The 26,548-nt window shown below is 44.2% G+C and overlaps 1 protein-coding gene across 4 annotated transcripts in view; it reads left to right on the top strand.

Moving 5' to 3' along the window:
* The window catches only part of FGF13 (fibroblast growth factor 13), a 492,131-nt gene that overhangs the window by 286,370 nt on the left and 179,213 nt on the right, over positions 1-26,548 (top strand). For 2 of the 4 annotated variants that reach the window (XM_080831360.1, XM_080831361.1), the window contains exon 3: positions 17,483-17,650. The exons of the other annotated variants lie outside the window; for them this stretch is intronic. In XM_080831360.1, the coding sequence (XP_080687486.1) occupies positions 17,483-17,650 (168 nt within the window). The remainder of the gene's footprint in view (positions 1-17,482; positions 17,651-26,548) is intronic. 4 annotated transcript variants of the gene reach the window in all.

The following is a 26,548-nucleotide window of genomic DNA, read 5'->3' as shown; positions in this document are numbered from 1 at the left end:
GCCTCCCATGACAGATACTGTGTTCCAGGGCAGTCTAAGGGGAATTAAACCACAGCTGCATTTATGCCTTGCATTAATGTTCCTTCCCCCCCCCCCCCGGCCCCCCTCCGCCCCGTATGACCTGTATTTATCCCTCTCCATCCCTTTCTTGCTGCTTTGAAATGGGACTTTCAACCAAGCTTCCTCTGGAACTATGAGAACCTCATCAATAGCTAGAGATTTCTGTGGCAGCAGCAGATTTATTACTTTTTAAATTTTTTTCACAGGTTTTTTTTTTTAAATTGAAGCATAGTTAACACGCAATGCTTTATTGGTTTCGGGTGTACAACAGAGTGGTTCATCAAGTCTATATGTTACTCTGGGCTCACCTCAAGCATAGCTACCATCTGTCCCCATACAACACTACTGCAATACCATTGTCCATATTCCCCATGCCCTACCTTTCATCCCTGTGACTTACGTATTCCCTAACTGAAAGACAGTACCTCCCACTCCCCATCACCCATTTTGTCCCTTCCCCTGCTGCCTCCCTTTAATCATCAGTTTGTTCTCTGTGTTCATGGGTCTGTTAACAGAAGGGTTTTTTTCTAAGATTTTATTTATTTATTTGAGAGAGAGAGAGAGAAGGATCAGGGGGGAGAGGCAGAGGTAGGGGGAGAAGCAGACTCCCCACTGAGCAGGGAGCCCAATGTTGGGCTCGATCCCAGGACCCTGAGATCATGATTGGAGCTGAAGGCAGACATTTAACCAACTAAGCCACCCCAGTGTCCCAGCAGAAGGTTTTTAAATTAACATGGTGGCCCACTCCTCCCATCTGCGGAGGGGCAAGCCAGCACTCATGTTTCCCATCCTTTCTGCCTCTTCTTTTCCTTCCTCCTCCCTCCTGTTTTTCGTGTCCTACGAGTAGAAGTCTCCTGGTACTGACCCTGTCCATAAAAAAACAGTGGTAACTATCGTGAGCCAAATTGGACAATAGACTTTGACTTTCTTGTAAAGGTTTTAGGACTTGTCCAATACTCTAGAAGCCATGATTCTAAGTATTCACAAATATTGATGGCATTTTCAGGGAGTGGGGGATACTTTTTCTCTCTGTGTCCAGGTTGGGAACAAATTAAGAAACAAGTCAAAAGAGAAAGGCATATGAAGAACAAAATATCATCTTTATTCTAAATAAATCTGACTCCGGGTGATGAGGTTTTTATCTGTGAAGAGGTGGACATCCTAGTAATGAACCCCATCATTACATGAATGTACTTGGCCGTGGGCAGCTCTGGACCATAACAGAGTCCCATCTTACTCTACAGTCCTTCACCTGGCACGGACCTCTACGTGCAGAACTGAAGACATACAGGAGCAGAGCAGAATGCCTGCTGTCTGTGTTGAGCTGTCTCCCCAGGAGAAAGGAAAAAGGAAAGGGCTAAGCTAGGCTGCTAGTTTGTCTTTTAAAACCTCACCAGTACCCCATCCAGGAAAGAGTGAATGACGGGGCAGAGAGAAGCCGTCAGGGTTATGGTAACGTGCTTCCTATTGAAGAAAATACCAAGAAGACCCAAGAACCTCTCCACTCCCACCCCGACCTAAAGCAGTGAAAAGACCTTAGAGATCCTCTGGTCCATTCCATTTGAGGAAATCTGGACCCACACAGATGGGTCTTAGATAGCAAGAGGAGGCTCCTAGGCTGGGCTAGGAGTCCAGGCACCCGAGTTCTAAGGTTGTTTGCCCATCAGTCCTCTCCTTCAAGTAGCACCTCCAGTAGCACCAGAAGTGTTAGGCTTGTTTGGTGGAATCTTTGACATAATTACAGAAGGGAAATAGGTTTATAGAAGAGAAACAAGAATGGCGTGAAGGATCAAGGGACTTGATTTCTCAAGAATGTTGGTTTGCGAGCTGCGCATCACCCTCTCCACCACCGCCATGAATACTCTCCTGCAATGTCAATGTTTGCTGGGTATGTACTTGACCGTATTCTGTAGAGATGCATTTAGTCCAATGAGATACTGCAGGGGAGAGCTCAGGGTGAGATGGTGTCCCTCCAAGGTCTGAAGAGCAGAATTAGCTAGTCCACGGTCAATATTTTCCCTCTGGCAGCTGTAGAGCCCATGGAATTACCATTAGCAAAAGGGATTTGTATTAATAGTGTTGTTAGATGTTGCGTACTGTTAGATATAACTTCTTTTTTTTCTTTAAAGATTTTATTTATTTATTTGACAGACACAAGTAGGCAGAGAGGCAAGCAGAGAGGCAGGCAGAGAGAGAGGAGGAAGAAGGCTCCCCGCTGAGCAGAGAGCCCAACGTGGGGCTCGATCCCAGGACCCCGAGATCATGACCCGAGCCGAAGGCAGAGGCTTTAACCCACTGAGCCACCCAGGCGCCCCATAACTTCTTTTTTTAATTCATTTTTTATTGAAGTGTAAGTGACACACAATATTTTATTAGTGGCAGGTGTACAATGTGGTGATTCCACAATTCTGTGATAAGGGTAGTACTCGCTGGGATAAGGGTAGTCACTCTTTGTCACCACATGGGGTTACTAGAATATGACTGACTGCATTCCCTGTGCTATACTTTCCATCTCCTTGACTTATTTTATAACTGGAAGTTCATACCTCTTAATCCCCTCCCCCTACTTTGCCTATCCCCCCACCCACCTCCCCTCTGGCAATGACCAGTTGCTCTGTATTTGAGTCCATTTTTTGTTTATTTATTTGTTTTGTTTTTTTAGCGTCTACCCATAAGTGAAATCATATGCTGTTTGTTTTTCTCTGACTGCCAGATTTCACTTCACATGATCCTTTCTAGGTCCATCCACGTCATTGCAAATGGCAAGATCTTATTCTCTTTTATGGTTGAGTAATATTACACACTATATATATATATATATATATATATATATATAATATGTATGATATGTATATATATAATCACTTCTTCTTTATTCTAGATAGAACTTCTGTTCGTAAGAGTCTGTGTTCCTAGAATATGTACCCAGAATCCTTTCCGCCTACACCACTAAGTACTATGATCATGTCTTACCTAGATCAGAGTAGTGGCCTCCTAAGCCGTCTCTCTGCTTCTTCTCCCCTGAAATCCCTTCTGTACATGGCAGTAAGAGTGAGCTCTTGAACACCCAAGCCAGATCACATCACTCTTCTGCCCGAGACCAGGCCATGGCTCCCTGCCCCTTGGAATTCAAGCCAGTTGTTACGGTGGCCTTCATGAGCAGGCTTCCGGCTCCTTTTCTGACCTCCTATCACTCCTCCCCTCCTTCTCGCAATTCAGCCACATTGGCCTTCATTTTCTACAAAAACAGCAACTCGTGTTCCTCCCTCAGGGTCTTTGCATTTTGGATCCCTCTACTGAGAATGCTCTCCTCCTAGATATCTCCGTGGCTCACTGTGTCCCACACTTCTTTTGGGCCTTTGCTCCAACGTCACATTCTCGGTGAGGCTGGGTTATACTCCAGGGACAGAAAGCTGACACGGCCGATGCTTACCCTGTAAAAGATTCTTTCTCACGTATGTGGATCTAGCAGCAATTCAAAGCAGCTCTCGTCCCATGAGTGACTCAGGGACCCTTGGGGGTCTCATCATTCTGATTTGCTTACTGTTTACCCCCCATCCAAATGTGTACACTGCATGAGGGCAAGGGTATGGGTCTACATTTTTTTTCTACCCGCTATATACTGTATGCATTGACTAGTGATGCCTGGCCTAGAGTAGGTTCCCAATAAGTATTTGTTGGAGGAATATTGAAAGGTAATATTATGGGGGGACTAGAAAGTGAAAAGGCCATAGGAAGCATCTTTGTGCATATGTTTTCTTCTCAGGCTGAAGATGAAGATACATAATATATAATATATAATATTTGATTACTGTTGTTAAAATAACTGTGGAAGGGCTTATGAGCTGTAAACTTGAGTTAGGTTTTCGGCATTAAACTTTGGATACTGTATTAGTTTTCTGTTTCTGCCATGACAGATGATCACAGACTTAGCGGCTTAAGCAATGTAAGGTTTGTATCATGTAATTCTGTAGGTCAGAAGGGAGACGCACATCTCTGGGCCTTGGCATGGCTGCATGCCTTTCTGGAGGTTCTAAAGGAGGATCTGTCCCCTTGCTCTTTTGGGTTCTTAGCAGGGTGCAGTTCCTGGTAGCACGGAGATCCCAGCTTCCTTGCTAGGTGGGTTCTATAGGCTTCTACAGGCTACGTGGATTCCGTAGCTCATGGCCTCCTTCCTCAGTATTGAAAGCCAGCAACAGTAGGTTGGGTCCTCTCATACTTTTAATCTGTCCTGCCTCTTCTTTTTCATTTCTCTGCCCTACTCTTCTGCCTCCTTCTTTTGACCTTAAGAGCTCCTTTGATTCCCCTGGAACCGCCTGGATAATCTAGGCTTCTCTCCATCTACACATCAACTGCTTAGCAACCTTAATTTCATCTGCTGCTTTAAGGTGACGTAGTCACAGACTCCAGGGATTAGGATGTGGACATCTTGGAGGGGCCGTTATCCTGCCTACTTGGTGTATGAATGATTATCAGATACGGTATTGCGAGTAAGAATATAGGCTGTAGAGACATGAAGACCTGGGTTTGAATCCCACTCTGCATCTTGATAGCTGGGTTATCCTGGACATGTTCCTTAACCTCTCCGACATTGAGTTTCCTCTGTGGCAGGTGGGGACAATAAGGATACTTGTCTCGTGGGGTTGTGGATGTTAGAAATGTATGTGAGCAGCGCCTGGGTGGCTCAGTGGGTTAAAGCCTCTGCCTTCGGCTCTGGTTGTGATCCCAGGGTCCTGGGATCGAGCCCCGCATCGCATCGGGCTCTCTGCTCAGCAGGGAGCCTGCTTCCCTTCCCCTCTCTCTGCCTGCCTCTCTGCCTACTTGTGATCTCTGTCAAAAAAATAAAATCTTAAAAAAAAGAAATGTATGGGAAAGTGTGTAGTAGACACGAGGCACTCTATTTTACTCCTTTAAAAAATATACTGTGCGTACTCCTAATGTTTTAAATGTGAGCACTAGACCCAGCTTGGAGCCCCCGTCCATGACCTTACTTTGAAAAGGATGGTACACACTGAGTGCTCTTTTGTTAAAACCTTACTTACCCAGCTGGGTTTATAGGGAAGGAGGAGGAGGTTTAATCTAAGTGTTTATGATTCATTTACACCTAAATCATTAAATGCTATTTTAAGGACATTTGATGGCTTGAGGCTTTTAAAATAATTGTAATGCCTTTTTCTTAAACAGAAATGCTGCCAAGAGTAAACAAACTCAAATACCATGTGCTTCAAAATTCCTCTCAAACAAATTGAGAGTGGGTTCTAACCTGGCACGATATCTTCTCCCATCTGTAATTCCTACAGGGACAGCCCTCCTGAGAAGAAACACCAGCTCTATTTACTGAATGGGGAGTCAGAGACTGTGGCAGGCATGAGTGCAAAGAAAAGCGCTCATTGAATAGGAATGTTGCTTTTTTAGAATTATTTCCTGGATCTCGGCTATTGTCATTGGGAACTTCGTTGTAATGCTTTCCATTAGCTAAAAATGTGCCTCTAAGGGGCCCCTGGGGGGCTCAGTCAATTAAGCGACTGTCTTCTGCTCAGGTCATGATCCTGGAGTTTCGGGATAGAGTCCCGCATTGCATCGGGTACCCTGCTCAGCGGGGAGTCTGCTTCTCCCTCTGACCCTCCCCCTTCTCATGCTCTCTCTCTCTCATTCTCTCTCAAATAAAGTCTTTTTAAAGTTTAAAAAAAATGTGCCTCTTACAACCACCTAAGGGGTAAGAATTCTTCTGCAGCATTTCCTGGAATTGTCAAGGACCCTTTGAACTTGCAGGCTAATGAACATGACATTGCAGCTGAACTGAAACCGACTGCCTTTTCATGAGCATGACTACGGTTTGTGACTAGGGAGAGAAGGAAGTACCCAGTGCATATTTTAAATGAAACAAAACCTGCCAGGACTCATGTCTTGATCAGCTGGAGGAGATTTTTCCTCCCTTTGTTCCTGGGTCTTCTTTCTCCTTTACTGTTTTTCAAATCCCAGCCACAGCCACACTCCGTAGAATGCCAGGTAGTACACAGCCGTGATGACATACACGTTTTTTATTGTTTCCGAGAAGTGGTTTTTCTAGATCAGCCCAGATGTTGGTATTTGCTGTATGGTTCCTGCCGAAGGGTTAGTCATGACAGGCTGCTAATGGACTTGAGTGAACTTCTATTCATGTCACCTTGGTGGAAGGAGCGCCAATAGGTGATCGAGGCATATATGACCACAGAACACTAGCAGGAAGTGGAAATAAGGGAACCCTCTTTGCTTGAAAATAAGGGTACTATTCCCTGACTAAGAAAGTACAATGAGTTTGCTACTTAGATATCTTTTGGGGGGATATAGGGAGAGGGAGAGGTGCATTTGATGGCTTTCATCCCTCTCGCAGTCGTAATTTTCAAGCTGCATTACAATATTGCTTTTCTGTTATGATCACCAGGACCAAGGAATTCCTGGCTGTCAAGAGAGCCTGGAAAGTGGGCTTTCCTGAACTCTAAAGACACCCACAGAGACTTGGAGCCACCATGAGATTCTTATCAGAGATTTGCTTTCAAAACATGAAATAAGAACATGAGGGAGATAATGACAAGGAGTAGGGCAGGACTCTTGAGGCATGCCATGGGAAGAAGTATGGTGTCGCTGAGCACATTTCCTAGGACGTGGGTGCTGTGCTTGAGAGTGTGTTCTCTTGTATATTGGTGAGGAAACCCCAGTCATCTGAGATTTAGTGCTCTAAAAATGGGAAAGACTGATGGTGAAAATAGGCTTTCTATGGCCATTTAGCCTGTGCTGTTGCCCAAAAAGGTCTTAAGATCAAAAGCCGAGAAGATTTCAGGCTGTTGCTATGAGTGGCCGTAACATCATTTTGTGAGCCTAAGCCAAACTCCTGGACTAACGTTTATTAAAAGCAAAGGCATTAAAAGCAAAGCCTCTGACAGATAGACAGACACACACATGGGGCAAGGCTGGCTGGAACAAACATGCATCAGGCCATGAGTTACATGGGAATCGTCCCCTTAGCTTATTGTGTTTGAAGGGAAAGGCCACTTATTGAATGATGCCCTTGCCTTGCTATTTAGGCATGGAGGGAGAGGCAGAATTTGATGCAAAAGCAATGTCTGGCATCCGCGGTGCAGCCATCTTTACAGGCTGCCTAGAGATTCAGTCTCTCTCTCTCTCTTTTTTAAAGATTTTATTTATTTATTTGACAGAGATCAGAAGTAGGCAGAGAGGCAGGCAGAGAGAGAGGAAGGGAAGCAAGCTTCCTGCTAAGCAGAGAGTCCGATGCGGGGCTCGATCCCAGGACCCCGGAATCATGACCTGAGCCGCAGGCAGAGGCTTTAATCCACTGAGCCACCCAGGCGCCCCTCTTTTTTTTTTTTTTTTTTTTAAGATTGTGTTTATTTGAGAGAGAGGGAGTGGGAGAGAGAATCTGAAGCAGACTCCACGCAGGGCACGGAGACCAGCGCGGGGCTCGGTCCCACACCTGGGAGATCATGAGCTGAGCTGATACCAGGACTTGGACGCTCAACAGACTGAGGTACCCACACGCCCCTAGGGTTTCAGTCTTTAAGACACTGTGGCCAGAAGCACTCTGCTTTAAAAACAAGATGAGTGAGACCAAATAAAATGTTTCAGTGAAGCCAGTCTCAATTAAACATTTTTGAGAAATGCCAGTGTCATTCCGGAAGGAATACCATTTGTCAGTTTACTGCTCTGTGAGGGGTACGGCCATCTTTTTTTTTTTTTTCCTCTTGTGGGCCAATCCCCCTACTTTGGTTAGAAAACTAAAACGAAGGTTGTGTGAAGCCTCATGGAGACTAGCAAGAATGTAGGTGGTTGACGTGTTTTGCTTGGGAAAGGCACTTCCTCGTTAACTTGAATTCCGCCTCAGTTGATACTCGGGGAGGACTTTGTGCATACAGAGTCCCTCTCGAGGGCTAGGCATTGTGCTGGTTTCTTCCACACACATCATCTCTTTTAATTCTTACAACAGCCCTGTTGACCACTGTGATTCAGTTTGGTCACCTGTAAAAGATGGAAACGGACGAGATCAAGCTCATGGCAGAGGTGGCAGGGGTTTCCCAAGTCTCGAGCTCTTTCCTCTGTCCCATGGCAGGGTTGCCATGATTATACACTGAAGTGCTGCCAAACTGTTGTTTGGCTTCAGGAGAGAAGGGGATGAACCCAGACAGAGTCCCCACTGTGCACCAGCCACTGTTCTATGCATGTCTCACCTTCAAGGTGCCCAGTGGTCACCTCAGAATGTTCTGTAAAGACAGATTCTGATTCTGTTGGTGTGAACTTGGCAAGGCTAAGAGTCTGCATTTCTTTTTTTTTTTTTAAGATTTTATTTATTGGGGCACCTGGGTGGCTCAGTGGGTTAAAGCCTCTGCCTTCGGCTCAGGTCATGATCCCAGGGTCCTGGGATCGAGCCCCACATGGGGTTCCCTGCTCAGCAGGGAGCCTGCTTCTCCCTCTCTCTCTGTCTGCCTCTCTGCCTACTTGTGATCTCTGTCTGTGAAATAAATAAATAAAATCTTAAAAAATAAATAAATAAATAATTTTATTTATTTATTTGACAGAGGAAAGATCACAAGTAGGCAGAGAGGCAGGCAGAGAGAGAGAGAGGAGGAAGCAGGCTCCCCGCCGAGCAGAGAGCCCAATGTGGGGCTCGATCCCAGGACCCTGAGATCATGACCTGAGCCGAAGGCAGAGGCTTTAACCCACTGAGCCACCCAGGCGCCCAGAGTCTGCCTTTCTAACAAGCTCCTATGTGATATGTGTGCTGCTGGTTCAGGGCCCCCTGTTAAGAACAGCTAGGATTTGAAACCACGACGGATTGATTGTAAGGCCTTTGCCAATACACCGTGCCACATTCCCTAAGGCTTTTGAAACTTACTCCTTGAGCGATCCATTTGTATTCCTTACTTAATTAAGGGGCCTAGCCCTTGAAAGTCCTCCTTTCTTTAGAAATATTCCTTCTATGCTCAGGAAAGCATCTTCATAATCAATCATGCTTACACTCGTGGCTTTAGTTTCTCTCTTGTTCCCTCCATTAGACACATTGGTTTGCCATCCAGCTGAACCTTAGAAACACCTGAGAAGCTTCTTAAGTCCTACCAAGACCCATACCCCACTATGAGACCAATTGAATGAGAATCTCTAGAGGTGAGAATTTTCTAAGAGCTTCCCAGGTGATTCTGATTCTGCAGCTAGGGTGGAGAACCCCTGAATTATGGGGTTCAAGGAAGCAATTTCTGGGAAATGTAGCCCGAATTCCTTATTGTGTGTTGTCATGAAAGCAGGGCCAGCGTATTTAACCGATCACCAACAAAGTTCCCGATGAATTCTTGGCTCCATTTTGTTTTGTGACTGTGAGCTTAGACTGTACCATGGTTGAGACTGTAGCATATGTAAACCTTGAAATACTGTGTGGACCCCGAGGATGAGGAGCTGAGGAGGAAGGACTAGGGGATCGAGATGAAGCCTCATGGGCTGGCTTCAGGCAAAGACACGTGGTCTCACTAGCCCAAGACATGGACCTTGAGGGGCATTCATAAGAATAGAGCTTGGTTTGACTCAGTTCAACAAAACTGGCTGGTGAGAGAGTCATGTCGAAAAAATCATACGAACGGAGGGCAGGGGTGGATTAATGCTATGGTAGAGTTGTGGACAAACCACCATAGAACGAGCTCACGCTGGAACGGGGCTGCGACGTGGGGATGTGGACGGCTGTACAATTTTGTATGTGGCAACGCTGGGCTGAGATATGGAAAGAAATGGAAATAGTAAGATGACTGGAGGCCAGAGCCTGCTCTTCAAGGAGAAAAGAGCACTTTTCACCAGGGATAGTGCAGAAAAGCTCGCAACCCTAGCTGTGCCCTTGATTCAGCGGAGGAGCTTGGAAACCTACCAGGGCTCTGGCCCAGCCTGCAGATTCTGGTTTAATTGATCTGCTCTGGCACCATGGGTATCTTACTTTGTCAAAGCTCCCCTGGTCCCGCTCCTGCTCCACCACAGCTGAGAACCGCTGGTTCACACTGTGTTTGCACTGGGCTAAGGACAATGCAGTTGGCTGGGAGCGGCAAACCAACAGCTGGGGCTGTCGTTCTCCACGTGTGGTCCTTGCCCAGCAGTCACAGCCCTTAGGGACTTGTTAGAGATGCCAGCACTCATGCTCCAGCCCTGACCACCTCAATCAAACTCGGAGGGAGGGGGCCCAGCCACCTGTGTCTCCACGAGCCTTCTAGAGGAGTATGACAGCCGCTTCAGTTTGGCTGGGACTTGAGCAGGGTGCATGGCAGGGGGATGCAAGGATATAAAGCTGGACAACGTGCAAGGAACAGGCTGGTGTCAGCTCCTTGAATTGTGCCGTTGAGATGGGCAGCAAGGCCAGTAAGCTCAGGTGGGGTGTATTTCTCTGTGGTCTCGCTATTCCTCGTGTGCTCAGAATGGCAGCACGGATAAACCAAAGGTCGTTCATGCAGGGGCACAGGACCTCCGAAGGCACACTCTGCTCTGCTGGTGGAAGCTGCCACTTTTCTTGTTAATGGACTCAGTTCTGTCTTCGGTAGGAGGATGCATCCTCACTGGTGACTTGGGCCTTTAGAAGATGGAAAGGCCAGGCTTCAAGAAAGCTCCCTGGTGGGACGCCTGGGTGGCTCAGTTGGTTAAGCGGCTGCCTTCGGCTCAGGTCATGATCCCAGCGTCCTGGGATCGAGTCCCACATCGGGCTCCTTGCTCCGCGGGGAGCCTGCTTCTCCCTCTGCCACTCTGTCTGCCTGTGCTCACTCTCTCTCTCTCTCTCTGACAAGTAAATAAATAAAATCTTAAAAAAAAAAAAAAGAAAGAAAGCTCCCTGGATAAGGTCAGAGAGGGTTTCCCAGCCTGTCTTCTTACCTCTCACCCCCACCTGAGCCAGGTCTTTGATTGGCCGGGCCCCACCTGTTTTTCCCAACAGATCCTGAGGATGCTTGCCATTGGTGTTGCCCCGTGTCATCGTTCATGGGACAAAGCCTCTGCCTTAGGCTGAGTAATGACCCCACCGATGTGGCGCTGTCATGCTTTAGATCTCGCCAAAGACTTTCTGTTGCCTAGGTGATTGGCATGCTCCCCGGTGCATTTTCCTCTCTTTCTGGTCTGGACTGAGTAGGGTAGTATTCCTTCCCCAAATGGATCAGCTGGGTCCCTGCAGGCCGCTGAGCATCTCCACGGGTCACAGAGTTTTCTAAACCAGAGGGACTTTACCCATCCTCAAGTCCAGCGATTCTCAGCGAAGGTGATTTTGCCTTCATCTTGCTAGGGAGAGGCATTTGGCAATATCTGGAGATGGTTTGGGTGATCACAACTTGGCTGGGGCAGGGTGGGGGAGGGTTCTCCTGACACCAGTAGGGTAGAGGCCAGGAACGCTGCTAAACATCCTTTGGTGCATGGAGCAGCCTCTCAAAACAAAGAATTATCTAGCCCCAAAGAAACTGGCCTAGGACCCATCACTTATTTTTAAAATGGGAAGTTTGAGGCTCAGAGGTGAAGTGGCATTCCAGAGGTCACCCAGAAGGTCTGTCGTGAGATAGAGCCAGTGGGGGGTGGTGGGAGGGTTCTGGTTTACTAACTGCTACAGTGCCATGCTCAATGGTGTCGTCTCTGTCCCAGACAGCCTTTCTTCCATGGCTGCTACTGCTGTGTGCCTGCCAGCGGCCAGACAATGAGCAGAACCCCTTCCATTTATGAAGCCACCTTCTTAGCACACGCTTTCAGTGGCGGCATGATCATCCCCAGAAGGGAGTGATCTTATGTGTGTAAAGCATTGTGGGCCATTAGGGAAAGCAAAGATGATGCCAAAAGATGTGGTTCTTGCCCTCTGGGAGCTTACATTCAAGTTGTGAAGGAAAGACATATATATGAAAATAATTAATCAACCTAAGGTTTCAGTAAAAGCCTATAATGATAACCAAAATGCTGTAGAGTGATAAACGAGACAAATAATGTTCCTGCCTGAGAGAGCTTGTGTTCTTGTGGGGGACGTGAGATGAGACACATGCATATGTGCATACGTACCTGCACGCACTTAAAAATTACAGTTGTGACAAGTACAGACCTACCCACAGTAGTTGAGAAGGCATGTCTGAGGAGGTGACATTTAAGTAGAACCTGGAAGGACACAGAGCGGGAGTCATGGTGAACAACAAGTGTAAAGCCATCAGGCAGGAAAAAGCTGCCATATTGTGGACACTAATGGAAGAATCTAGTGTGAGTAAGAAGAAGAGAGGCATTGATGGAATTGAGGAAAAGGGAAGCTACCGTGATAGAGTCCACATTTCATTCTACCGGGAAAAGAACAAAACAGCTGGAACAAACAAAAATTGAAGGAAGTCCTAATCATGGTCGAGAGGGCTGGATGCAGATGGGGGAGGTTGCCAAGAAGAAGGGAACTGAAAATTCTAGAAGGATTTTGAAGTTGTTTTTATGTTGATTATTAGTATTGGATTCTGTTAAGAGAATTACTTAAGTTACTCATTTACACTTACACCTGCCATCTTGATTGTATCTGCTGTAGCAGTAAAGCTTAAATATCATATACAGATAAGTAATAGACAGTTAGTCAGAAGGCAAAATGGAGGTCTTGAGGTAATATCCTGTGGCTGAATGTACTTTTCAGCATGACAGGTGCTCAGTGACATGGAAGAGTAATTTGTTCCAATTACTCGATTTTCTTCTTAACTTTTTTCTCGTTATGCAAGGACATTTGATAACATGTGTTCTTTGCCACATTTTCTGATTCATAGGTGTTTTATGTATTTGCTTCTTGGAGTCACTTATATGTGTCTAATAACTTTGATTGGTAGCTCCGATCATTTCATTTCCATCGCTCTGGTGATCTCAGATTTGCTGTGATTTAAAATCATGTATCATTAATTAAGTTGAGTCATCTCTTGAAGAGTTCATTTTAAAGCAAAAAACAGCATCATCGAATAGTTGGGGGCTTGTTAACTGTTTCCAGCTTGAAGCCAGCAAACCTCGCGAATCTCAGGGGCCTGGTGAGGGAGCAGGTGCATATGTGGCATTATCTAAATGGTCTCCTAGGCTGTGTCTGGTTGCTTTTCCATCTTTGAATGATGGAACTTTGCTGGAGGCAGGGGTGACCTTTTAAGCTAAGTCATGTTGAAGAGTATTTTAATATACAGTGTTGGTGCAGAGCGGTCTTACTTTAGATTTGCTGGTAAACACACTGGAATCCTAGCTTGCAGACTGGGCTTTTCCAATAACTCTGTGACATGTCAAGGTATGTCCCCTTCCTGAGCTTTATTTCCTTATGCTCTAAGGCAAAGAGGTTGCACTTAGTAATCTCTCAAGAAATTTTGTTTGGAATGATATGGAGGATGATGTTGGGGGTGTTTGTGATACTACTAAATATTTGTATTTATTGGTAAAAGTTATAGAGTAAAGCAACTGGATTTTTTTAAAAATAGGGATAAAGGTAGGTATATTACATTGGGATTATAGGTACATTACATTGGGATTATTTTTTTTAAGATTTTATTTGTTTATTTGACAGACAGAGATCACAAGTAGGCAGAGGGGCAGGCAGTGGGGGGGGGGGGAAGCAGGCTCCACACCAAGCAGAGAGCCTGATGCAGGGCTCGATCCCAGGACCCTGGGATCATGACCCGAGCAGAAGGCAGAGGCTTTAACCCACTGAGCCACCCAGGCACCCCACATGGGGTTTATTTTTTTATCAGTGATTCAGTTTTACTAGAGATCATTGCTTTCTCTATGTTCAGTTGTAAATGTGAATACTGTATCTCTGTGAACATGAGTACCTTAGGCTTAGGTCATCAGGCTTAGACTTAAACCCCCTTCCCTTGCCATAACTGCCCCCTCTTACCCCGTCCTTGATCTTGGTGATTGCTGAGATACCTAGAGCAGAGTGGGGCTGGTTTAGTGCCAATCCAGTGATGCCGTTGGAAAACCCAATTCTTGATGCAGACTTGCCCACCCAAATGGTTAGTCAATAGAACACCTTTTATAACAGGCCCCAGTTCTTTCATAAATTGTGCTCATAACAGTCAACCCTCTCCCCTAAAGTCACTTATTCTTGTCACTTCCATGTCTGAGTATGCCACCTGACAGTGTCTGCGTGTCTGGATGTGTGGATTTGCATGTGTGCACCTGTCTTCTCCCAACTCTTGACCATTCCTGTGGGACTTTGCAATCCCTAGGAGGCGGGCTGGGTGATCAAGGCCAAAGGCACTGACTATGTGGGTGCAATTTCTCAGAAGAGGCCTACCTTCGGGTAGCCGTTGTCATGGAGCTCAGCAGCCTTCCTCAAAACATGGGGCCTCATGGTCCAGAAATCAACCATGAGCCACTGTTACGGTCTTATTTGTCTGGAAGAGTCAAGTTGAGCCTCTGAAACTGGAGGAGGCTTCGTGAAAATCCATTGTCTCCCTAATCACTGGAGTCGTTTGTCTCCCTCCGAGATTGGATAAATCTATTGTTGGGGAGGGCAGCAGGAGTCATTGCATAAATGTGGACAAATGGCTCAAATGAACAGAAGGAGGAGTGATTTTCAGAGGATAGAGGTCACGTGCAAGAAGGCAATGCACTAGAAGGAGAAAAATGGCAGAAAACATTGGACCACGCCAAGGAAAGAAGAATTGCATTCTTTTTTCCTGTTTTGATGAGCTGGCTCCTTTACAAGCCTCCTCTCCCTTTTATAGAACTAACATTCCTTGAAAGCTTTGTGTCCTCATGCCTTTTTTAGAGAAGTAGAATTCAGGTGCCCACCTGCCCTAGTGCTGGGGTCCTGTTGGAAGTGTCCCACCAGTCCTGTTGCTGCCATTGCACATAGAGCCAATGTCCTAACTGAGGGAGCCCTGGGAATAAATGAATTTGATATAATAGTTCCAATTTTTCATGTAGAATATCCTCAAGTTCAGAAATTTTATAGACCCAAGTGAGGTGTTGCCTATACAATGTCACTTCTGGTTAAACAGTCCACAGTGTTTCTAGCTCTTGTGTCAATGTGACACCAAGCCATTGATAGATTGGCTTTTTTGCTCTTTTGCCTGAACTGACTGATGTTTAAGGTTGGTAGAGACAGCCTGAGACCCAAAGCTAAGCCATTAACTCCCAGATGTTCACAATTTCTAAGGAAATGTTCTATGCCTGTGGTTATTACTCATATGGCTCTTTTAGTGCTCTTATCTTGGCACCTTTTGCACTCGCTGAATTCAATTTTAAGAAAGAACAGGAGAGAGAATTTTGTGGAAAGCAATCATCCTGCACTTTTGTGACCTTCATGCTTTCCCCATCATGATGAATTTAGGGGCTGGTTCTTGTATCGGTCAGCATGTCCCTTTTATTAGAATTTTGTTGTATGTTACAGATAACCAGTTGTATCTAATTAAACAATAATGATGGCAGTGCAAGGCATTTTCTGGGAATTAATGACCAGCTGGAAAGAGCTGATGGCTAGAGAGTCAGCAGAAGGCTATTAGCTTCAGTTGGCCATTAATCTCCAACAATGCCCATTTGTGACGTCATTGTTGCTATTGAAAAATGAGAGTGGAAGACAATTTCCTGATGTTTATTGTGAGCTTCTGAATGATAGGTTCCCTGTGTATTATCACAAAGTTATTCTTTTCTTCTTAATCCGCCAATTGTCCTTTCCTCTTAAAATATGTTTCTTATACATAGTGCGTGAAAATGAAATTTCTTAGCTTCTAGATAATCATGGGAGTTTCTTTTTTTAAAGAGTTCCAAGTTTGGGAGGTTTTCTTTAAATATTTTGGATGGTAAAACCAGAATTGGTCTTCAGCTGTGATGCTGGAATTTGATAAGTGTCTGTATTATCCTAACTCTCTGCTCATAGCAGGAAATGGTTGCAAATGTTTTGAATAGCAGCTGTTGCTAGCAGAGATGTGCGTTTCCCAACGAGATTCTATGGAGTTCTAGTCACATTCCTAGTAGATGAAGGGGACTCTCTGCCAGGAAAAACTGTGATGGTGTGCCTATATAATATTTTTGATTACTGCTGCTGAAGGCTAGAGGAAAATAGAGAGCTGGCTAAAATATTCATCACCTTCTTGCATAATTTAATGACTTATAAAGGAAGACAGCAGTTCCACATACAAGCCATCTATCAAGAACTTGTTCCGAACTCATAATGCTAATTTCAAAGTTTTGTTGGGTTTTCAACCATTTTTTTTTTTACCCCAACACGAAAGAAAGTTCTTAAAAGGTCGTTAAAATCCCAGCCAATGAGCTGGGAATATTTTGCCAAACACAGAAGCTTCAGGTCCTACCGAATTTCTACCGTAAGCTGTTTATATTTTACAAACACCACAGCGTTCTTCTGCCAATGGGAAAGTTGCTGGTGGTATCAGTCCTTCTAAATGCGTGCTAAGTGTATGCATTTGGGGGTGTAGGATGAGTCAGCACGCCATTAATCACAGCTTTAGAAGGCACTGACTCACTCCTGGCAAAATGGAATGGCCTCATTGGGAAGGGTGTGAACGAGAAAAAAAAAATCCATTCTGGGGTCACTTCCCCGTTTCTGCAAATGCAGATCGAATTTGCACCCCCCAACCCCTCTTGGTGGGTGGTTTTCAGGCTGAAGAGTGTTGCGGTGGGGACCCTTTCAAATCAGACCCCGTGTTTTTACAGGGAGAAAGCGCTTAGACATTCACAATCTTGCTTAGGAAATGCAGAAAGGGTCTGGAAAGAAAAGGCAAGCTGAGAGGGGCTGGGCATCTATCTAAGGCCAAATTTGGCGAACCAGCTCCCTCTCTCCCACCCTTCAACAAGGTAGGTCTTTGATCCAGATCTGCTGTTGGTTGTGAGGCTCACGACAATTTCTTGTCCTCATTAAGGGGTCCTGAATGTCTGAAATATATCAGCGACAGCCCCAGTTCTCTCTGAAAAGCAAAGATTAAAGAGCAGCGCCCTTGAATCTTCTGTCTGACTGGGTGTATGTTGGGTTAAAGTCACTAAAGTCAAGTTCTCCTGGGGAGGAGACCACAGAAAGAGGCAACAGTGAATACACTGGTAATTGGCGGACCTCAGCCAGTTCAGCCCATATTTCTACTATAGCTGCAATTGCAATGTGTGAGGGCTACTTGGTGTTTATTTAGGTACAATACAGTTATTGGTGTTAAAGTGTTTTATGGTACTTCTGGCACAGTTTCACACCCTTACATTTTCCTTGAACTAGCAACAGAGGTCTGTAGAGTCGAGTGAGCTGTTCCCAGGGCTTTATTATTTTAAAGTCAGCCCCTAAAACTAACGTCAGCAAGCTAGTAAACGTTGTCCTTTGAAACTTTTCTTAGGAATGTTGTTTCTTTAGTCTTCCCCGGGAGTAGATGGGATTTAAGACGCTCGCTGCTTTCCTGAAGCTCTAACTCGAGTTCATTTTGTTGTGTGGTGACCACAGTTCTGGATGACGCCCCCCCTGGCACACAGGAGTACATTATGTTACGGCAAGATTCCATCCAATCTGCGGAATTAAAGAAAAAAGAGTCCCCCTTTCGTGCTAAGTGTCACGAAATCTTCTGCTGCCCGCTGAAGCAAGTACACCACAAAGAAAACACAGAGCCCGAAGGTTTGTGCCCAACGGACGCGTGTTTTTGCTTGTTTTCTCTTATTCTTCTTTCTTTCTCTTTCTTTTTGACTGTGCATTGCCCTCTGGTGTGCTGTGTGTCGTTCGGCCCCTGACAGAGTTAGGAGGCCCCTGGCTCGCCGGTGAATGTGTTATGCAGGCTCAGAAGGAACACTGTATAATACAGTCATCTCGGGCCCGGCGCGCACGGCCTCCTGCTTCTCACAGCGGAACCGGTCTCAGCGGCTGTCCTTCCGTTGCGCGGTTTTGGCTGCTAAAGTTGCTTGCTCCTGTAGCCAACATCTGGCCAGGTCTGTTCCCATCACTTGCATTCCTGGAACAGCAGTCGGCTGAGGAATGATACTTCTAAAGGGACATAATGAGAAGACGGTTCCAAATTCTCTGACTCTCCTCCACTCCATAAAGCTTCCGCATTGTGCTTGAAGAATGCTCGTGGTCTACTTAGTCCGCTGAAGCGGGCTCTGACGTCCCATGTAATGCACGCCCAGTTGCACTTGGCCACATTGAAATGCATGCCTCAAGGACATTCTTGAGTAGTTTGTTTTCCTTTGCAGCTCAAGTCCAGGTTTGGAAAATTCTACTTGCCGCTACTTAAACCGAGGTCAACCGCATGTACGTTGTAACCCATGCTACAAACCTCTCTCTAAAGCAACTCGTCTGTCTAGAGAGAGTATTCAGACATTTCCCCCCACTTTTTTGCATATATCAAACAGGGACAAAATGTGGTCAGCTCTTTGTCATTTGTGTCCATTTCAGCTTCCTCGCTTCCACATAGGGTTTTAAATGTTCGTTGGCAGAAAAGGAGACGTGTACATTTTTCAGTGTTCATGTGTATTTCAGCCATAGAATAGAATATTCGCATTTGTTTCTATGCATGCTTTGGTATTCAAGCTGTTTAATTTGGGGGTGAGTTCTGATGTCAACAGTGAACTCATCTGGAGATGTAGATGGTGACCGTTCACAGTGAGTAAAATGAATCTTTTGGTGGTTTGGTAGAGAGGATACCGACTTGAGCTCATGCTTCAGTGAAAAAAAACTTCCAACCAGTGACAAGTACTTTACTCTTTATAATGCATTTCAATATTTTCTGCTTTCTTTTCTCTAAAATTACATACACTTGCAAATACACACACACACACACACATAGAACCAGTGTCTGTGTTATAGATTTATACCATTGATGATATAGTCATATATATTAAGCATATATAACATAATTGAACATATATGTTACAGATACTATACTGTTTTTCTACTTGCACATAAGCCTAGAAAACAAAATTTGGCTAGAGGAAGAAAAGGAAGCAATTTAAGAAGCACCTGATTAAATTCAGTCAAGCAATCAGTTTAGAAAGTTACTTCAAATCATTTTAACAGTCCTCAGATTTCAGAAAAATACAGTTGAATAACCTAAATTAAAACCCCCACCCCTTTTCTTATTACATACAATTTTGTCAAGATCTGTGAACTTTCAAAATATCCCTTGGAGCGTACCGTGTATACTGTTACGAATGTTTTCAGATAGGAAGAATTCTTTAGAGACTGGATAGCAGTAAAACTCCTCGTATGAGGTTTGGATTGTTTTTAATCTGTCATTTCATCTACATGTTGAGTGGCTGCCATCATGCTTAATGTCACTGTCATCGTTTTACCCTTACGCTTTGATGATGGGCATTGTCTTCTTTCAGACTGAAAGTTTTCCTTATCTCGCTCTCCTTCCAGGTCCTCTGGAATAGTGAAGCTAATATTTCCTTCCTTACTCCTATGGATTATTTGTAAATAGTGTTAGACTCCTTACAGGTTTTCTGGAATGCCATTTGAATAACACAGCTTACAATTTTGCTCTACCCTGCTTCGTAAAAGGTCCCAGGAGTTCATGGGAAAACCAGGCCTTGAAATGAAAACACTTGATCTCTGTACAAATGAACAGGGTCCAGAAGATCCTAGACAGGGTGAAAACAGTGATGCTGTGGAAGAGATCTAGGATAAATAAGGAAACTGTATCGAGAAATTAACATGCTTACTTCATGTAGGATACCAAGGCTTGTCATTTCCAGGCAGTGAAGTAGCCACAGGTTTGGAAGGGTTCAGTGGTCATTCTGGCAACCTGGAAGATGTTGGCAAGACTGGTTTTTAAATGCTGTAGAATCCAGTCTTTAGTTTTCTCTTATAGCTGCTGTAACATGTTGCTGCAGTTAGTAGAAATAAAAGGCCTCTTGATTACAAATAGAATCTTCGTTCTAAACTATATCCACACTTGGAAACATTTTGTTCTCATGTGAAGCATTTTGGAAGGGAGTTTCTTTCATGGTTTCTGGGCCAAAGCATGAGACCTTAACTGAACTTGGCCGTGGATGCCCACCAGTTCCACCACATGTGAAGGCGATGGACAGGATGACCTCTTCTAATGAGGTGGTTTTGATATAACCCTCAAGTGAAAAATGAAAACTTCATTGAAATTTGGGAGGAAAATTAAAGTTTGAAGTGGGTAAGTTTTAGAAGTGATGAAATTAGATCAAAGAGCTTTCGTGTGTATTATGATAAATCTGCAATTAATTTTCTTCTTACTGAACTGATAAAAATTGACCAACTATTTTTATATTATTACAGACAAAGTCTTGGTGTTCCATTTGATCGGTGGCGTCTTGGTGCGGGCCAGATTATCCCCATAGTTTATGACCGCCTGAGATTTGCTACAGATCATTTATTTACAGTTCACAGTCACCTGTCTTTTAAAAGGTATTTTTGGATCGTGTCTAGGGCCCTCAGAAGCCATGTGAAACAGTACATTGGAGGATGGAACCATCCCACTGGCTTTTCAGGATGCGCTAAAGCCATGTTACACTTTGCCAAAAGCAGGTTTCTATTTCTGAGCAGCCAATTCCAAAATAAGTTCTTTAATCTGTTCCAAATGCTTGTGATTTTCAGTGATATGATAATTTACATAAAAACCACTTATGATGTAATCTTATATGAGTACCGGCATTTGGCTGAAGATACACATACAAGTATCTGAGAGTCAAATGTGGCCCAGGACCAGCAACGCTCTTTGTTAAAAGAAAGCCACGTGGAGAGTGGAGGTTGTTACCAAAACCTTCCTTCTTACTGTTCCAGGAGGCTTTTGAAAAGCGAAAATACAATCCTTGTAGCTTGATTCTTTTCTTTCATTGTCGGGTGTGCCAAAATGAAATCACTGATTTCGAGTAACTTCTGAAAGCCAGTCATCGGGTTTTTACTGATGTCTGAAGATTGTTCAAAAGCATCACACCGAGATATATGTGCTTGCAGGTTGATACTGTTGAAAATCTACTGAGAAAAAGAAATGGATTTCCAGCATTCACCTTTAGGATTAAAAATCCTGATTACAGTAGTAAATTTGAAGGAGTTAACACAATATAGGAGAATATTACGGAGCTCGGGGGTTGGTCAACCATTGTCTTTCGATCAAGTATTTGGCTTTTTTTCTTACAGCCCTGTTTTCATGTGATTTATTCCATCTGCCTCAGGACATCTCTAACCTTTTAATTCAGAGAGGCATCCAACCATAGTGACTTTGGTTGGAGGAGAAGAGAACCTGGGCTCCAGAGTGGTGAGGAAGTATGGCAGCTTTTACCGACCAAAAGAAAGCAAAAATTATGTGCCCAATGTTATGGGGGTGGGGAGGGCGTATTTGTAACTAGTGCCAACGACTCTTCCTCTGATGTTGCCTTGCTTTCTTTACACCCTGGAGAGAACACATCCCCGTGAACAGCACCAGTCTTGCCTAAATGGTAGGAGAGGAAGAAAGTAGAAGAATATTGAGGAACATGTGAAGGGAAGTGTCTTTATTTTCGTCCTTAATTTTTCTTCAGCTTTGTTGTCTCCTGTTGTGTGTCTTCCTCATTTGAATAATAATGAGCCTTTGGAGGAAAAATGGGTCTAATACTATTTGGATTAGTCATTTGATAAAAATGAAGCACCCTCTGATGCTTGACACCTGGAAAATGTCTTGACTTTCAGAAAGGATGTGACTGGGTTCCATATCTGTCCCCTTGAGGGTGAGAACTGGAGGGTGATTCCTGCTTTATTAGAAAAACATGAAGCCATATGTTTGGGTGGCTCTGAAGCGATAAAAGACTTTACTCTTAATCTTTTAATTTCAAAGTAACCATGACTTAGGGGTCACCTTGCCTTTGATGTATTACCTGAACGATGGCAAAACGACACCAGAGAGTTTTCTTTGCTCATTGAAGCAAATGGCGGCTTAATTACGGAGTCACAAGCAAGATTTTAAAATTCGTCCAAAGTGAAAACAAATTAAAGCCGGAAATCTGAAGGCCTTGGTGATTAGCAATCAGTAAACACGATCCTCTCCCCAGAAAGTATTCAAATGTGTTTCTCTCGGTTGCGTGTTGGCTATTTCTTAATAGGCGACTTATGTCCTAAAACATTAGGAGACCAGTAGTGGCACATTCTCTCTTGTGTCCTATTTCCCACCTATGGCAGCAAACAAAATTAAATCATATTTTGGGGAGAGTTTCTACTCTCTGGAAAACCCTTAATTTGATCAAGGAAGTATATTAAACAACCAATAATTCAATGTCAGGCCAGGATGGGCATTTATTATTCTCTTTTTAGTTAATCTCCAGGCTGGCCTTTACAGTAGAAACGAACAACCATTCATTCCTAGAAAATCTGATTTGCCTCATAAAGCAACAGACCTTCCTTCTTTCTTAAGCCTTGGTGTTTCCTTCGAGCTGGCAGTGACGTTTTCCTGAGGTTTCTCTTGGTTAATATCAAAGGCAGGTATTTCTCCTGCTTCTTCTTCTCCCATCAGCCAATGCTGATGACCCATTTCAAGTTTTCTTTTGTTTAAAATAACACTGCTCTGGGAAGATGCTCTGAAAGGTCCATTGGATGAATGACAGTGTATGGTGATGATTTTGACTTAAAAAAAAGAAAAGTGAATATCTAAGTGCCAGTACTTGAAAACCCCATCCATCCATACGGGAACTGCCTCCTTCAAAGCTATTACTTCTGAGTAGTAGTAGTATATAGTAAGATAGCACAGTGACTCCTCTTGTTTGTTTCTCTTTACAGCCAGTTGATAAACTATTTAAGAAAAGATGCCATTCTGACCCAGCATGATAGGACCCAGGTAGGCTATGTTCCTTGTCCAAAAAGACATAGTCCGAATGACCTTTGGCTATTTCCCCAAATCAAGCCGAACCTGAATATATGGGGGTCTCCCTGGGTTCAGGAGATGCACAGGAATCTGCTGTCACCTCTGCTTTGGTTTTAAATGATAACTTGCTTGCCTGGTTGAAGAGCATGTGGGAACTAGCTATACTCTCGTTCACATGTTCTTCAGTGATTAGCAGATTGGTATTTTCCAAATCATGTTTCATGAAACACTGATCATATAGCTATGTGAAAAGACAGAATCTATGGTCAAATGCATGTTTCCCAAATTCCACAGCACTCTCAGAGAGTCTCAGTTCGTAAGAGTATATTAAAAGTTTTGTGGAGTCCTACAGATCAGGAATCTGACTTTGGGCAATTCAGTGGTAAACATCTTCCAGCTACCAAACCCTTTTTTAAAAAAAAAGATTTTATTTATTTATTTGACAGAAAGAGAGAGAGAAAGGGAGAGATCACAAGTAGGCAGAGCAGCAGGCAGAGGGGGGGAAGCAGGCTCCATGCTGAGCAGAGAGCCCGATGTGGGGACTCAATCCCAGGATCCTGAGACCATGACCTGAGCCGAAGGCAGAGGCTTAACCCACTGAGCCAGCCAGGTGCCCTATCAAACCCTTTTTGTTCATCACACCTATTAGTGTCATACAAATACAGTCTGGGAAACGCCTTGCTGGCTCCCCCAGGCATCAGCATATCCCCCATCACAACTGGGCTTTGACAAGTAATACACTTTGGAAATGGATGTTGTTCCCCATCTCTCTGACCCCCCTCCTCACTATCTTTAGGGAAGTGGTCCTCAGAGTATGGATCCATGGATCAGGGCTGGGTCTGAAATTATTTGTTACAAGTCAATGATGAGATAAGGAGCTTGTCCCAGAATGTAAATCAATGCATGGCTTTCTTCATCAAGAAAGTATTGCTGTCTTGCTGTGAGAAATAATGTCAGCTGAACGAGATAAAAAATGTGCTTAGTGACACAGTTCGCAGATCAGCCCTAAGTCCGTGGACCATACTTGGAGCGACACTGCTTTAGATTACTTAGCTGATTCTCAACCTTGGCCACACATTGAAATCGCCTGAGGATCTTTGGAGGAAGAGTGATGCCGGAGCCCCGAATCAGACCAAAAACAACCATCCAACCAATAACTTGTCCAAACAAAAACCCTGCAAAAATCTCTCGAGGCAGAGGTAGTTAAAAAAAAAATAGAACTACTCAGGTGATTCTAATGTGCTAACAGGGTTGGGATCGCTGCCTTAGGAAAAAATCACCTTGGCATAAGGTCTGGTGTGTGATGTCAACTGTCAATGCAAAATTCTTATCATGCTGATTGTGTGGGCCTCTTTAGGAGGTGGCCTGTGATGAGAGGGCACTGCTGGACAGGCAGCACTTACATGACCTTTAGAACTTGTGGCCATGGAAGGTATCCATCATTCTCAACACACACGCGTGCACACACATGCATGCACACTCGCATGCACCCCTTTCTGTTAATTTTTTCCTCTGGTGTGAGATGCTTTTTATCTTGATGAGGTCCCAGTAGTTTATTTTTGCCTTTGTTTCCTTTGCCTCAGGAGACATGTCTAGTAAGAAGGTGCTGTGGCCACGGCCAAAGAAGTTGCTGCCTGTGTTCTCCTCTAGGATTTCGATGATTTCCTGTCTCATGTTGAGGTCTTTCATCCATTTTGGTTTTTTTTTTGTATCTGGTGTAAGAAAGTGGTCCAGTTTCATTCTTCTGCATGTTGCTGTCCGGTTTTCCCAACACCACTTGTTGAAGAGACTGTCTTTTTCCCATTGGATATTCTTTCCTGCTTTGTTGAAGATTCATTGACCATGGAGTTGATGGTCAATTTCTGGGTTCTTTATTCTGTTCCATTGATCTATGTGTCTGTCTTTATGCCAGTACCATCTGTCTCTATGACTACAGCTTTGTAATATATCTTTAAGTCTGGAATTGTGATGCCTCCAGCTTTGCTTTTCTTTTTCAACATTCGTCTGGCAACTCGAGGTCTTTTGTGCTTCCATACAAATTTTAGGATTCCTTGTTCCAGCTCTGTGAGAAATGCTGGTAGTATTTTGATAAGGAATACTGTAAATATATAGATTGCTTTGGGTAGTATAGGCATTTTAACAATATTTGTTCTTCCAGTCCATAAGCGCGGAATGTTTTTCCATTTCTTTGTGTCACCTTCTATTGCTTTCATCAGTGTCTTACAGTTTTCACCTCTTTGGTTGGGTTTATTCCTAGGTATCTGATGGCTTTTGGTGCAATTACAATTGGGACTGATTCCTTGATTTCTCTTTCTGCTGCTTCATTATTGACACACACCCCTTTCTGAAGTTCCCTTGCCTCTTTGCCGCTCTGTGCTTTTTAGAACTATAATCAGGCTTCTCCATAAGAGCGTGGTAATCTGCCACCTTGTGACCAACATCCTTTCTTACAAGCAATTGTTTCAACACGTGTCTTCTCCAACTATGATTCAGCTTGCAAACGTGGGTGGAAGAGTGTACCTGAAGGGATCACGTCTGAGTGTACCTGAAGAAGAGAAGATGGAGAAGGAGAAGAGTATATCAATAGGCCAGACAAGTACCATTACTTCTTGGCTTGATTGCCCCTGCTCTCGGTGAGATCGCAAAAGTTGGCTCACAGTGCTCATGACCTGGATGTCTGTCCCTAAATTGCACCAGAGGCTGTCGTCATTGAGACATTGTCCTCTTATCAAGTAGACATCACCAGTTCCTACAGCATAAAATTACGACAGCAACATGTATGTGAAACTGACTTCGACGCGATCGGGAGACTTTAGTTGCTATCCATGTTTCTAAGCCCTCCCTAGCACTGTATACTACACTGATTCAGAGTCATCTGTTATACTCTACAGCATGTCTTAGTGTGCTCCAGAATCCACAGCTTGAATAATGCCCACGGGAACGTGCGGAACAAGAGGTATAACATCCTGCATTTTATCAACACTTACCCTTGTCTTGCTTCACAGCTGATATCCACACTCACTCCAACACATCACAATCACATGTCCACTTGCACTCATGTGCTGGCATATTTCTCCTTACGAGCCCCAGCTATTTTAAGATTTATATTCTTGGAACAGCTCCAGGTCATCCTTCAAGCCCATCCAGCTTTGGAAGTGACAAGTGTACGTTGGCTGGAAGACCAGATCCCCACAGAGGAAAGGAAAGAGCAAAGCTCCCCTTAGCTGCTTCTCCATACAGTGGCTTCCGTAATACATGACAGGACTTGATTTGAACCTGGTTTTTCTCCATATGCTCAGTGTTCACTGTCTTGCCTTATGCGTGAGTTTATTGTCTGATGGCAATGCAGAAGAGATATGTTAGTTTTAAAGGGCTGGAAGGCTGTCCACACCCCATTCTCAAGCTCTGCTATGAAAAGGAGTTGCCTTAAGCAGAAGGGACTCAGGAGGTATTTGTGAATTCTGTGAGCCTAGAGTTGGATGTAGGGTGGCACTCCAAAGAAGTAGGCAAAATGTCCCTTTCTTTCAAGGGGGTGATGACTTCATCTAGGACACACAAAAAAGAGTAATTAGTGAAGAGCTAAATTCAGTTTGAATGCAATAAAAATGTCCTTAGATTAAAAAAAAAAAAACCATGAACGGGTTACTTGCCTACTCTCCTTTCTTTAAACTGGGAGATGCTCGTCACCTATAATGGTAGAAATGAGGAAAGGTCAT

This window comes from Martes martes, assembly GCF_963455335.1.
Source record: "Martes martes genome assembly, chromosome: X".
Lineage (NCBI taxonomy): Eukaryota > Metazoa > Chordata > Mammalia > Carnivora > Mustelidae > Martes > Martes martes.
The sequence above is the reverse complement of the archived record's forward strand: the minus strand, read 5'-3'. Positions and strand labels throughout refer to the sequence as shown.